This window comes from Rhodnius prolixus, unplaced genomic scaffold (genome assembly GCF_049639745.1).
Source record: "Rhodnius prolixus isolate KJV_2025 unplaced genomic scaffold, Rpr scaffold_6, whole genome shotgun sequence".
Lineage (NCBI taxonomy): Eukaryota > Metazoa > Arthropoda > Insecta > Hemiptera > Reduviidae > Rhodnius > Rhodnius prolixus.
This window is the reverse complement of record NW_027411634.1, coordinates 23,985,893-24,001,143: the sequence shown is the minus strand read 5'-3', so window position 1 is coordinate 24,001,143 and position 15,251 is coordinate 23,985,893. Positions and strand designations below refer to the sequence as shown.

General features: G+C 36.8%; 1 protein-coding gene across 3 annotated transcripts in view; it reads left to right on the top strand.

The window, feature by feature from the left end:
- The window catches only part of LOC141461491 (uncharacterized), a 59,868-nt gene that overhangs the window by 32,906 nt on the left and 11,711 nt on the right, over positions 1-15,251 (top strand). For all 3 annotated transcript variants that reach the window (XM_074142649.1, XM_074142650.1, XM_074142651.1), the window contains 3 exons: positions 12,717-12,865; positions 14,067-14,222; positions 14,310-14,605. In XM_074142649.1, coding sequence (XP_073998750.1) covers positions 12,723-12,865; positions 14,067-14,222; positions 14,310-14,605 — 595 coding nt within the window. In that variant the 5' untranslated portion in view covers positions 12,717-12,722. The remainder of the gene's footprint in view (positions 1-12,716; positions 12,866-14,066; positions 14,223-14,309; positions 14,606-15,251) is intronic.

The following is a 15,251-nucleotide window of genomic DNA, read 5'->3' as shown; positions in this document are numbered from 1 at the left end:
CCATTCTTCAAAAGTTGTCCATCCTTTTTTTTGCAACTTTTCTTGTTGCAGATTATGTTAGATTTATTTATTGTTTCTCTTTATGGCACAGCGACCCATGCAGTATCCTTTTTAAGTAAAAGTTCCCACTCTTAACGGTTTACCACTTTCATTCTTACAACTGATTCACTTCCATATTGTCTTCTTATATCCTTCTCTCATCGTTCAAACCATCTAAGGTGTGGCCAACTTTGAGAAACTTTGCCATTTCCCAGGAGGTCCTTCGTATGTCCTCCGTCTCAGACCAGTATCTCTCTTCAGTGCTGCAGGTAGCGTCCCAACCACCGGAGCCTAGAAATCTTTTCACAAGTTCCCCCAAATTTAGGAAAACTCCTTTCGCTACGAGTTTCTATTTGTTCGGTACCCACCACATACCTTTATTGGTTACCAAAGATGGTATTTAGTTCTGCAGGCAGAATACAGGTCACTGCACCATAGAGGACTTTAGGTTTATGAATGTTTTAGTATGTGGTTGATTTGGCACTTCGGGGACATCTTAGTGTGAGACTTGAGGCAGCTATATCACATAATTCGAAGATTTCAGTGTTTAAATCAACCAAGGCCTACCAGATAGTTCTCTGCGGCCTATTTTTTTGTGTTCAATCAAGAGATATTGTAAAAACATTCTTTATTTCTGGCTGTTAGTATAGTGCATACGTAAGTTCGTGTACGTAAGTATTGCAATCGAGTCAAATTTCAGCAAATATTTTGCTGGAAGCTGCATGAAGTAAGATGGGATTTAGGTCTCTGCTGAAAACGAATAAAATATTTATTGCTGTGTGATGGTAATTCTTTTCAATGCTATTTCCCTTATAATATTAAGATTTTGTTCGAACTCTTAGACAAAACAGTGTAATTTGTAATTTTACAAATGCAATTTTTCTGTTTCTTAATATTTTCTTAGAAATGAATTCAAAGATTTGCTTTAAACAATATTTTTATTGGAGCACTTGTTGGCCCATCTCTTTCATTTGAAACTTTGGCCGTAAAATTGATTTCTTACGGATTTCTCGCCCTCTAAAGTGACGCTTGAGATCAATTCACTATCGTTCAGCATCTTATAATAATATATAGCAAGATAATAACATTAAAGGCGATACTATAATTTTATCTTTGTAGAAAATCATGTTTTTTTAAGTTTTGCAGTGTTTTTCGCAGATTTTGAAAATGGCTAAATCGTTTTTCTTTGCTTTTTATTACTAACTGCTCTGACATAAAGATAAAGATACCGTTTTGTTTTTTATTTCAAATATTCTTTTGAAAAATCATTACTATACTTGAGTGTAGCATTTGTTAAGAAAACAGATTTTCTAAGTGCGTCCCTATCGATTACAATTAAGTGTTAAGAACTTATAGTTTTTAGAAAAACACAAAGTGACGTTTTACGAGTATACCGGCGTTTTACGTTTATTATTTTAAAACATATTTTGTGTATCATGAAAAAACTGATATCGGGCATAAGTCTGTAAGGATAATGTTAATTATTTTGTCGTCCGAAATCTTATTTTAGAAATAAATGTAGTGCAGCCTTTAAATCAGTGGTTCCCAACCTGTTGTCCGCAAGAACAAAAATATGGTCTGCGAAACATTTAACATTTTTAAAATAATAACATATGTATTTGACATGCGACCGCGTGTGCGGCGACCGCGCGGTGAGTGAGACGTCGAGCGAGCGTAGAGCGCCTAAATACAAGTCCAGAAGTCGACTAAAAGAAAATGATGAAGTGCGTGTCGCTGTGAGCAATCTCATCAATCCCGGGATTACCCATGTTGTTAAAAAAATGCAAGCTCAAAAAGCATATTAATATAACTGAAAATCTAATCACAATGTTAATTGAAGTTTATTGTGATATTCAACCTTGTGGTCCCTGCTAACAACAAAAATATTAAAATCGTCCCGGTCATAAAAAATTTGGGCACCACTGTGCTCTACGAGGGTCGTTTGAAAAGTCCGTGCAAAAATAAAAACTGCTTAATTTTTTGGGGTAAACCTTTTTTATTTTTCAACATAGTCTCCTTTTAGGCTTATACACTTCGTCCAACGCTGCTCTAGTTTGTTGATCCCTTCCGAATAATAGGGTTTGTCCAAGTCTGAAAAATAGCCATTCGTTTCTGCAATCACCTCCTCGTTTGAATAAAATCTTTTTCCCGCCAGCCACTTCTTCATATTGGGGAACAAATAGTAGTACGAGGGAGCCAAGTCTGGAGAATAGGGGGGATGTGAAACGAGTTGGAACCCTATTTCCATTAATTTTGCGACCACAACTGCTGAGGTGTGAGCAGGTGCGTTGTCGTGATGGCAAAGGACTTTTTTGTGGGCCAATCGTGGGCGTTTTTCTTGCAGCTTGGTTTTCAAACGGTCCAATAACGATGAATAATATGCATCTGTAATAGTTTTACCCTTTTCCAGATAGTCGATGAGGATTATTTCTTGCGAATCCCAAAAGACAGTCGCCATAATCTTTCCGGCCGAAGGAACGGTCTTCGCCTTTTTTGGCGCAGATTCCCCCTTGGTAACCCATTGTTTAGATTGTTCTTTGGTCTCAGGAGTGTAGTGATGTATCCATGTTTCATCCACAGTGACGAAACGACGCTTAAAGTCCTGCGGATTCTTCTGGAACAGCTGCAAACCGTTCTTGAAACACTTCACACGATTTCGTTTTTGGTCAAGCGTGAGCAATCGCGGCACCCATCTTGCGGATAGCTTTGTCATGTCCAAATGTTGATGCAAAATATTATGTACCCGTTCATTCGAGATGCCCACAGCACAACAATCTCACGCACCTTCACTCTTCTGTCATCCATCACCATATCATGGATTTTATCAATGATTTCTGGAGTAGTAACCTCAACAGGGCGTCTAGAACGTTCAGCGCACAAGTGACGATATGGCCACTCCGAAAATTTTGAAACCACTTATAAACTGTTCTAATCGAAGGTGCAGAGTCACCATAATGTTTATCAAGCTTCTCTTTAGTCTCCTGAGGCGTTTTGCCTTTCATAAAGTAGTGTTTAATCAACACACGAAATTCTTTTTCGTCCATTTTTTGAAAATCACTCGACTTCCTCGATTCAAACGAATGCCAAACACAAAGAAATAGACCGATCTGACTGAAACTTGGTGTGTGTTCTTCCAAGAGATGCTACTAACTAAACATAACCTCGATACGCGCCAGTGGTGCTATCTCTCTGACTTTGCACGGACTTTTCAAACGACCCTCGTACATCAACATTAGTGTACACATTCTGGCCCACTGACTGCGATAGTTTGTGTAACCCTTATTTAAATGATATTATTTGCTATTACTTTGAACTCTACGAAAAATATAAGATGTTACCATTGTTTGGTATCTAATGAGAGAACGCTCATCATTTATTTACATGCCCCTTCAACTCCCAAACACATATAACGGGATAATCTATAGTTTTCTCTTTTACGGGATATGCATAGTGTTTTCCCATAGTTTCCTAGATAACTGAGAAACGATTGTTTCATTATATTGTACTCCATTCTCTTTGTTACACCTTCTTCATAGAATTTCCCAGTGCCATGTGAATGCATTTTTGTGATGTATGTTTTTCATTTGACTAAACAATTGTGCCTTGTATTTCTAATAAATAAAATAAATACTTCATATTTTATTAAGTTAATGCGGTATCCCAGTATTCGCCAAACACGAATTATATTTAAACTTGATACAAGTACCTGTGATTTGAAAATATTTAAATTCTGTTTCAATGTTTCTTTCCGGGAAATTTCAATTTATGTTAGTTTTGAGGAAAGCAGGCTAGAGAAGAAAGTAAAGGAATCTCTTCAAAAGAAAATATAAATAAGTAGGATATTTAGACATTTTTTTTTTCGACAAGAAGTAGTTCAATGTAAAGTTGGGCAGATCAAAATAAAAATGTAGACAGGCGGGCCGTTACGGTTCAACTGACTTACGGTAGTATTGACACGCTTTATGGTGGATCTAAGAGAGAAATGTGACTACGAAGTTCCCTCCCACATCAATGTTATTGAATTTTTTATTATTATTTTCGTTACAAGTTAGATTTGTAAGATTTGTAGTCATGGAATATTACAATGTCACGTCACATTTTCAACAAATATAATCTACTTCTATTAGATACGGATCTTCAAAATAATTTAAGGAAAATATTATGCAATTACTTTGGCAAAGCAATAATAAGAATATTGTAAAAATAAAAATAGTTTATATCAAATCGTTATATTCTTATCTTAAGTTTAAGAAGGAAATTTACAACTAACCTAAAACATGTAATTTTAAAATGAAAGTGACATCTCTGATTTTCCGCATTAATAAATTTAACCACTTTTACGTTTAATGGCCGAAGTAATTTACCAGAATCCATAATAGAATTTAAAGGTAAAATAGATTAGTAAGACTAATTAAGTCTGCTGTGGCTAACTAACTGCTAAATGCCCTACTTTAAGCTGTTTACAGTTAGAAAATGAGTCATAAATTAAAGAAGTTATCAGCTAGGGAAATTTTACCAATTGATTGATTCGGCGAATATTTATCTAATATTAAAAAGAAAAAGAAAAAATTCCACGCACTTAAAACGAATTGGTCGGTTTATACGATTCCAAATTTGCTACGAAAAGTTCACAAAACTGGGATCTCAACCGTTATAACGTTATACAATACATAATATTAATAATATATTTCCCTAGGTAAGGAGCCATGATAGTCGAATGGCGAGACCCGCAAAGCTAATATGTATTGTTGGTTTAGTAGGTTCGTCTCCCGTTCTCTAGGCCATGGATTTTAATTCAAGATAGATAGATAGATAAAATATTTATTTAACAATTGAAGGTACATACATATGTACATAGGAGTGGCAGTATGAATTCTATAACCTCCAGCTAATTACATAAATTGTTACAGAATATAGAAATGTAAAAGTAAGTCATGAGGGGAAAAACATGAAAAACCCTCAGCCTCCAAGGAAGGTTTTACTTCAGGGAGTCCTTAACTCTTCTGTGCCTGTGCACCGTGTCCAAACTATAGTCCCCTATTCGTCTGCAGAGGTGGTTGTGACTTGATTCACACTTACTGAAGAAACCAGTAGAGAGTGAATTTAATTCATGTTCAAATATTAGCTGTGGGGTTCAACCAAACGCTCCAATCTCTAAAGGATTCAATCTCTTCAATATAAAATACTTCGAACTATTGTAAACGCTCCATTTTATGCCTCCAACCTGGACTATACATACTGACCTTAACATTCCTTTTGTCACCCAAGTTGCTAAAACACGATACAGGAAACTCCACTTCAGCCTGCAATTTCATATAAATCCTCTAGCTCAAAATCTTTCTGATAACCCGGACAAGACGTCTTAAAAGACAGTGGCCTCGTGATCTCCTCTCAAGTGAAGAGCGTGACTAACCATCTAATATTTGGGAGTGTTACCACTGGTGTAACTTCTCCACTCGTACCCTTATCATCTATTACTCTATTGTATCATTGTTACTTATTACACTAACGCGCTGATTGTAGCATAAATAAACGCAAAAAAAAATGTTCAAATATGAGAACTTTATAGCTTAAGTACGTTTGCTAGTCGTTTTCTTCTGCGATACTCTATCAGGTTATTGCGATTGTAAGCCCTTCTAAAAAGATTAGCGTGACTTTTTGCCCATTTTTACATTTAATTTTTCGTACGTACTTGTATAAACAAGTAATCAAGATTTTACATTAATGAACTCTATTAGTTAGTTAAATATTACAAAGCGTCATCAGGGGATGTAATATCTCTATGAAATGTGGGTTGCACAAGCAGAAAACTAAAAACATATCTTAGACATGAAAGAAAAGACGGATAAAGCGAAGAAGAGAAAGCAATACAACAAAGTAAGTAACCTAGGCTGGTACTTACGAGTAGATAGCAGTTTCAAAGACAATCCCCAATTGTTTTAAGTTTTAATTAAGTTTTGAGAAGCATTAAGTAAAAAGAGCTTTGTCCTTTCAAGTTATTATTACTATTATTATTATTATTATTTTATTTTATTTTTTTTTAATGATTTAAGGCGCGTCAACATCTAAGGTTATTGGCGCCCGGAACTTTTTTTCAGTGCACTGCCGGCCTCCGGACAGTGTTCTCTCGTTACAGACAACACTGTCCATCACCGGACAGTGAGCTGTAAGAAGCTCCTAGGAAGAAAAAAATCTATTATTATTATTATTATTATTATTGCTACCTTATCTTCTCTTACGGTCTGCAGAAAGTTTTCTTGGCATTACGTGACATTCTTCCAAAACGAAACGCTTTTCGCCAGTGCAAGACAGACATCTATTTCTTTCGTTTTAACTTCGGATTCTATTTTATTTTCATTTGGCATAATCGCTTTCAAAGACTTGAAGCTTTCAACACTTTAAGCAATTAATATTGCTTAAACTGCATTACAAAAAATGCTTGATGTCTGGCATGATACTCATATGCCATCACCTGTTTTACAGAAAAAGAGTTACCTATTGTTGATCAGCTCTTTCGGCATCCGCTCTCCTCAATTCTCAATCTTCCTATCCATTCTCAAACTAAACGTTAGAGTATTTTTTAAAACTTTGGCTGAAATGCAACTGGGGAAGAGATGGACTTTAAAAAACTGGCTTTTCCTTTTAAGTATACTTACTGCTTATTTTAGCAATTGATTAAAAAAAAGAAGTTTGAAATTTCAACTTGAAGAGGATATTCTGAAGTGATTTAGACTATTATATTTTTTAGCCCTTCAGTAACTCCTCATGTGCTAGCGGATTTTAACTCAAATTTGCCCTTTTTTTCTTTTTTTATGATTTAAGGCGCGTCAACATCTAAGGTTATTGGCGCCCGGAGCTTTTTCCAGTGCACTGCCGACCTCCGGACAGTGTTCTCTCGTTACAGACAACACTGTCCATCACCGGACAGTGAGCTGTAAGAAGCCCCTAGGAAGAGAAAATCTATGGGTCAGCAGCTGGACTCGAACCCGGGACCTCCGCGTGGGAATCCAATACGCTAACCGCATAGCTAATCCCTTCCCTAAATTTGCCTTTTATTTTTTTTAATTGATACCTTATCTTCTCTTACGTAGAACATCTAGCAATGTCGTTCAACATCATTAAATTATAATAGAAAAAATGTTTACAATATTAAAAAACAACTACAGCAAAAACTATGTTTTCTTTAATTTTATAAAGTATCTACAATATTTTTAAATACTTATGTTGACAAAGCATTTTAACCTATTTAAAGTATAACTTTCTTTATATCCCAAGTGCCAGAATACAAGGTTAAAAATGGAGTATATATACATACTGATACATACACTCAAACAAACTACCGTTAGACCGGAAATCGTTATCATCTCGGTCAAGTGAAGACATCCAGTAAAATGTTTATTTATAATATCCGTTTTACACAAATACACACACAATAACATATACACTGACACAGCCACAGATAATTGAGTGCCGGAGAAGTTCTTTTTTAATGCTTAATTAAAAATATAATTCCCACATTATAATTTATTTCTGAAATTATTGTAATTTTATTTTCATTTGGAATCTAAGCAAAATTTGAGGTACTAAATTTTCTCCAAAAAAAAAAATTGGAAATATCAAAACAAAACTCAATGAAAGCATCTACCAGTCTTAAATTTTACTGTTTCTAAAATTTTCTCCATAGCGTCAAACGTTAAATGGCCCAAAAATTCACTAAAAATATTGCTATCTATGTGAAACTGTCTTTGCTCACGAATAACTACAACGTCCCAAATTTTTAGCCACAACTAATGATTCAAGTTACAATATTTGAAAAATTTTTTTTTTTTTTTTTTAATTTTTATTTGCCATTTACTATCTACAAAACAAACAATGCAATCAGCAAATCCGATGAATGATGCTATGGACGTGATTGGCTGGAGGAGAGAAGCTGCCCACTGGCAACACTCCCGCTTGGTTATCAATCCATGAGATGGTCGCGGGGCCAGCAACGCCTCAGCCGCCGTGGGGGGTTGTCCGGAATAGCTGTGGAGGCGAGATTTTGGATTAGAGGATTAGAGCATAGAGAAAGAGAGTTATGGAATTTTCGGTATTTAGTTTTAGCTGTTTCAGCCACGTAGGGTATGTTGAGATCTTTATGAAGAGAAGAGTTTGGAACGTAGAATGGAGCATCTGTAATTTGACGGAGAATTTTTGATTGAAAGGCCTGGATTTTTTGTGAGTTTGAGCGTTTGGTTGAACCCCACAGTTCGAGTCCATAAGTCCACATTGGTTTAAGTATGGTGTTGTATAATAGTCGTTTATGTTCTATTGGAAGTTTCGACCGTCTGCCAATTAGTCTTAGTAACAGTTTATTCCGTTTGTTGAGTTCCAGTCTTTTTAGTTTAGTATGTGGGTTCCATGTTAGTCGTTTGTCGATATACATCCCAAGGTAGCGAACTAGATTTGCAGGAGAAAGAGGTACAGAGTTAAAGCTGACTGGTGGAGAAGTACGGCGTCGCAGAGTAAAAGTGATGTGTTGACACTTCTGAGAGTTAAATTTTAATCGCCATTTTTTGGCCCAAGGTTCAAGTATGTCTAAGTGTGTCTGTAAGTGAGTGGAAGCTGTTACAGGGTCGGAACTGGAAGCAAGAATGGCGGTGTCATCAGCGTAAGTGCATAGTATTGTGTTAGTGTGAGTCGGTATGTCTGCTGTATATACAGTATAGAGAAGAGGACCAAGTATACTACCTTGAGGGACGCCGGCTAGAGCAGGAGAGTAATCAGAAGTGGCAGAGCCACAACTAACCTGAAAGAAACGGTGTGTAAGATAAGATTTCATAATTAAGTAGTAAGTAGAAGGAAGATTTCTCTTTAACTTCCACAACAGCCCCGGATGCCATACCCGATCAAAGGCTTGAGCCACATCAAGGAAGGCCCCGGAGCAATATTGTTTCCGTTCGAGAGAAGAAGAAATGGCGTCCACTACTCTATGGCATTGGTGTATGGGACTGTGTTGTTGACGAAATCCAAACTGATGAGAGGGGATGACATTTGCAGTTTCAAGAATAGGACAGATGCGTTTTAGCAATAATTTTTCCAACAGTTTCCCCATGGTCGGTAACAGACTGATGGGCCGGTATGAGGATGGAAGATGAGAAGGTTTGTTCGGTTTGGGAATCATTTTTATGACTGAAAATTTCCATAATGCCGGAAAGTATGTAGTTCTTAGTACTGAGTTAAAGATGTAGGTGAGATATACTATTGCCTTTTGTGGTAGATGACGAAGAATTTCTGAAGTTATTAAGTCAAAGCCCGGAGATTTTTTCTTTGGTAAGGATTTTATTAAATATTTTACGTCAGAAGGAGTGAACGCTTTTGGAGGGAGACAGAGAGGCAAGGCGGTATCTAAGTCGGTTAGTATTTCAGCAGAGTGTATGTCGTCACTAATGTCAGGATGAGGTGTGAATATGTTGCTCAGGTGGTCTTTGAATTCTATGGCTTTCTCTAAGTCTGATTTCGTCCATGTTCCATCATTACGTCTTAAAGGAGAAGGAACAAGTTTGTAAGAGAGTAGTCGTTTGGTAGCGGTCCAAAGTGATTTGCGGTCAGATGCCAGGGAGGTAACATATTCTTCGTATTTCAGGGATCTGAAGTTTTGAAGTTCACGTTTTAACCGTCTAGTCAGTCTGTTGTAATTCAGTCTGTCACTCGGGTAGTGAGTACGTTGCCACACTGCTCGAGCTCGTCGTTTTTCTCTTATTAGCATTCTGATTAGAACAGGAAGGTTACGTGTTCGGGATTCGGTCTTGTAGAAAGTTTGTTTGGTAGAGTCCCAAATGGAAGTTTGTATTGAAGTAGTTAGAAAGTTTACTGCGTGATCTATTTCATCTGGCGTTTTTAGAGAGATTAGCAGATTCAGTTTGCTGTCAAGGGTATTTTCGAAAAGTGTCCAGTCAATAGGTCCAGTAATCAAGGCAGAACGTGGTAAAACAGGTTTTGGAATCGTGCTGAGGGTAAGAAGAACAGGGCTGTGGTCAGAGGAGAGGTCAGTGAGTGTGTAGGTGTCGAGATATTGAGATGAGATTTTGGAAGAGATAAAAATGTCGAGTATGTCTGGTAATTTGGATGGTGATGTCGGCCAGTATGTAGGTTGGTCTGGAGAAAAGACGGTATAATGAGAATGAGTGAGTGTGTGTAGAAGAGTTCGCCCGCGAGGATTAGAAGTTCGGCAGCCCCATTGAGGGTGTTTAGCATTATAGTCCCCACCAGCTAGAAATTTGGGTCCAAGAGTAAGGAAGAATGTCTCGAAATCCACAGAAGAAATAGATTTATTTGGAGGGCAGTAAACTGCTGCCAGAGTAAAGTTAAAAGGTTGGCAGTCTAAATTAATTGCTGCAGATTGAATGAGTTCATTTTGATAAGCAGGTAATCGGTGGTGAACCAAAGTATTTTTTATTAATATTGCAGCTCCTCCATGGGATGTATCGTCTGGGTGATCGGTCCTGTGAGTTGTGTAGCCGGGTATGTAAAAGTTAGATCGTCCTGTAAAGTGAGTTTCTGTGATAAGTGCTACGTCTATTCGTTTGTCATGTAGGAAAATGTCTAATTCGTCTCTGTGAGAGTTCAACCCATTGGAATTCCATAAGAGAATAGTGAGCGAATGCTGAGAATTGATCATCGAGACAATTTAGGAATGAGCTCAGTAACGAGAGACGTGAGAAGAGTGATGAGAGGTGTGATGAGAGATTTGAATTCAGAGATGAATGTAGTGAGAAGAGAGGTAAGGTCGTTAGAGATAGGAGAGGGAGGTACCAGTATAGGCTGAGCCGCTGACGGCCCCACGACCCTCGCGTATGATGGACTGTGACTATTAAATGGCCTGGAGGTTCCTTGGTGCCTTGGTTCTTCAGGTGCTAGCTGCGGAAATTCGTTGGCTGCGGGTGCTGGCATAGCTGAATGGGAGACTGCGCCAAGATGAGGCCGATTTCCACTTCTGTCAAGGCTGGTTCTTCTCCTGAGGCGTTGTAATTCTTTATGGGTTACACAACCTCTATAGTTTGCTGGGTGATTCCCTAAGCAAAGGGCACAAGTTGGAGGTTGCTCCCGAGGTTTTGTACAGTCTGATGATGGATGGGGGCCTGCACATTTTACGCACCTCGGATTATGGTTGCAATATGACCTTGTGTGACCATATTGTTGGCATCTTTTACATTGTAATATTTCTGTAGTTTTATGTGGCTCTTCTATTTTTACAATTGTATATACAAGGGTTCTCAAGTTAAATATTTCTTTGTTGTTTTCTTGTGGGTCCAGATCTACAAAGAATAATGGAAGTGGTGATTTTGTGGTGGGGTGTTTAACATTTGTGATGTTCCTAACTTTGAAATTGTGGCGTTCTAAATCTTCTTTTATTATTGTTGTTGGTGTGGAGTGGTGTAGGTGTCGTATTACTACTCGGAAGGCTTTTTCACTTTTAATTTGGTATGTGTGAAATTCAGCTTTTGTCCCTTGTAAGTAGTGTATGGCCGCTCTGTATCCATCAACTGTTTTTGTAGATAGCATAACACTATCTACACGAGACTTACAGTCAAAAGAATCTGGCCCTAATAGCTGGCTCAAAGTCTTGCAAAACTCTACGTAATTTGAAACATTATTTATGAAAATTGGTGGAGGTTTTGCATTTTTTACTGGCTGAATTTCTTCCTGTGGCTCCCTATCATCCACTCTGAGGGGTGCAAAGGGATTTGGAGTGCAAAATATGGAATCTGTTAGACTAACTTCTTTCAGAGTACGGTTTATTTGATTTTCTGTTTGCATGTTACTTTGTGAAATTGATTCCATAGAATTATTGATATTACACAGTTTTTGTTCATTATCATTGGTGTCTACGGTAGAAATAGGCTTGACTTTATTTTTTTTAATTTTTTGTGGAATATTTGAATTTAAAAATGATCTTTTTGAGCTTTTGTTTAGTCTGACACTTCTAGTGATCGTGCCATCTGGTTCACAGCTGACATTTTCATCATTAGTCTCCATGTGGGAGAATTAATAATTAAAATTGTCTAAAAAAAAAGAAAAGTACTAAAATGTCCATGTACTCACCTAACCTATAATTCACTGTTTACTTATAAGTTCAAAACAAAAAATAGCATCAGATTTAACAATGTAAATCAAAATGCTTTCAAGTAGAGAGCTTCAAATGTCTTAAGAATAGCTCCGCGCACTCATATACCCACTTTTACCTACTTAAATCACTTTGATTTTAAGAGCAATATCAAGCTGTACACTCAGTAGCACTAGCGCCCAGCTGACTTCTTGAAAAATTTAAAATCATTTTATCTTGCTGCAACAATAGTGAGTTTGAACCTTGGTTTGCTGCTTATTATTCCGAGGAAAACCCTGTTAAACTCTTTTTGGCAATTGTCTTGAGAATAATTTATCGATTTTCTCAATCCACTAAAATTATTGACCATAAAAATCAATTACTGAAAAAGTTCATTAATTTGAATCACTATTTATTTAGAAATTGCAACATATCATCTTGAGAATCTTGGTTTCAAGTTTCCAAAAAGGAAACCTTAACTCTATTAATTCCGTGGTGTTCTTTTGTTGATTTAAAGTCTGTGAAGTTAAAAGAATTTCTTTACAAATTACAATTTTCTACCGGCATAATTAAAATATTTTCTTATTTTCAGAGCGCTATGGCTGGGTGGCCGACTTGGGTCATTCTAAGTTTGGCGACATTACCGCTGACTACGGCCATCCCATTAAGCACATCACCGCCTTCCACTGTTCAAGAACCTGAAACAGATAATCCACATACAAGGAAGCTATTAGGATCGAGGTCAGTAAGTAGAATATCTTCCTTTTTCTTACTATTTTAATCTGCTGGGTTTAGAAGTAATATTACTAATTAGTAATGTTAGTACTAATTATATTAGTTCAAAACCAGATATTTCTTGTTATCCAAAGACAAATGATATCTTTCTTTTAATCCAGATTTATTTTAAGATTTGTTGGTTTGTTTTGAAATATTATTAAGTGAAAAAAAACAAAAAGAGATATTTTTTGCGAACTATAATGAATCTAAGCATCTATATTCACGATACATCAGTTACCTTCGCAAATATGCAGATAAATGTATAGGAGCGTTGCATCATATGTAATGGCTTAAGTCTGCTATTGTGTGGAATTAAATCAATCTGACCCCAAGGTGTAACCTTCCTGAAAATACCGCTTTCTCCATTCCTGAGTTTATCAAAACCTTAATTCAGAAAGTAAGCAAAATGTCTTAAACATTTGTCCTTCATTCATTTCGAAAGAATAAGTTGCTCAGAAAATGAAGTTACCGTAATAGATCGAATACATTAGGTCCAGAATGACCGAATTCTGTTCTGAGAGCATTCATTCTTATTTGAATGCTCTCAGTTACTCTTTGGTGCGACGACCTTTGGCTGCCTTCATCAGAAAGTAACAACACGACTGTTTATTCTCTTCCTTCTACATTATTTGAAGAACAGCTCCATTACGCTCCTTTCGTCTTCTATCAGTATGATTTCCTTCATATGCCGTCCGAAGAGTTCTTTCATGTTCAACCATCGAGAGCTTTTTTTAGGGTCCTTTGTGGGTACCATGGAAACCCTATCGGACCAGGCTACCGTCTCATTGTGCTTTCTCCCAGTTCATTTTGTCTTTATTCCAGCCTAACTTTCAAAAACAACACCAATGACTACTGCCTCTAAAGCTCACACTTTACACATAGGGCCTTCAAAAATATTTGGTGAATGTAACTATTTGGTTCTCTAAACTTTAGAGAACCCAAAATATCTACTTCATCATCACATATACTCACATTTAGTTACACATTTGAACTATTATTGATGCCTAAATTTTATGCAGACACTTAATGGAGTACAAATAGATCTTTTATGTTGCAGTGGAATTAGCTTTAAAACAACATATTTTACAATTAGTAAATGAAAGCTTCTTATTTTGACTTTTTCTCTTATTTTTTATAAAAAAAAAAATGAAATATTTTGATGCAGTGTTGTAACATCGGTATCTGTAATTATGGAACATGGAAACGGCACAAAGACATACATTACCGACGGAAACGCTCATTCATCAAACACTGCAACCGGACAATTGGGCAGACCACCTCAAATAGTAGGAACTCCTGGAACACTGCTAGCCCCAGATAGGTACTGTTTGTTTTTATCTCAATATATGATTAAATTTTACTTAGATTATTCAGCGTAATTTAGCTAAAAAATGCTTATCTATCACAGGTATGAATTTTATACATTCGGCAAAGAAGGTGAACTTGTCAAAAAACTCATGACCTTGGACCAGATACAATCACTTATTGCAGCAGCAGGTGGCGAAGATGATGAAGATCTGAGTGACCAACCTGTTTATTACCATCAGCCATTAGTAGAGGCCGGTGATAGTGAAGGTGTGAGTAAAGTGTTGCAAAGTGTTCACAATGTGCTGAAAGGAGAACTGGAAGCAGCCGCTGCAGCAGGACAACATTCTGCTGAAGTTCCTTTACTTCCTGATCAATCTTGGACGATCCTTTTGCCAGGTAGGCAGTTAATCTTCATCTCAGATTATTTGGAATTGATTAGAAAGCAATTTCTTTTAGTTTTATTTATTACTAATTAATTATCAAGCGTTTGATCTAGGGACTAGGTCAACTTATCCATATTTATATCCAGAAAACATATCTTTCAGAAAAGATTGCATCTAAAAGTTTAGCATAATTTAGGACTACCTATAATGTAGCTTAGACTGATTAATAGTTTGTTTTTTAATACAGGTAGTCCTCGACTTGATCCGTTCCTACGCGGCATCGTAAACCGTTTTTGCGACATAAGTCGGAACATACGTAAACTCTACCATATACAGTATAATACAGTACTGTATTACCATAAGTACTGTAAGCACTTAGCGTATCCTAACACAGTACCCTACATAATTATCAAAAAAACACATATAAATATTGTACAGTACGTTTAATAATGAAATGAAACAGTAATAAAAAATAGTAGTGTACTTTACGATATCTAATTTCACTTCCATGGTGATGGCCTTCCTTTTCTTCGATGCACTGCCATCAGAAGAGTCTGCTTTACGTTTGGGAGTCATAATGATGGGCAAAAAGTGATCTTGACAACGATGTTAATGGCATACTGGGATGCTGGTGACGCCGTCTTCCTCGGTCCCGAGCT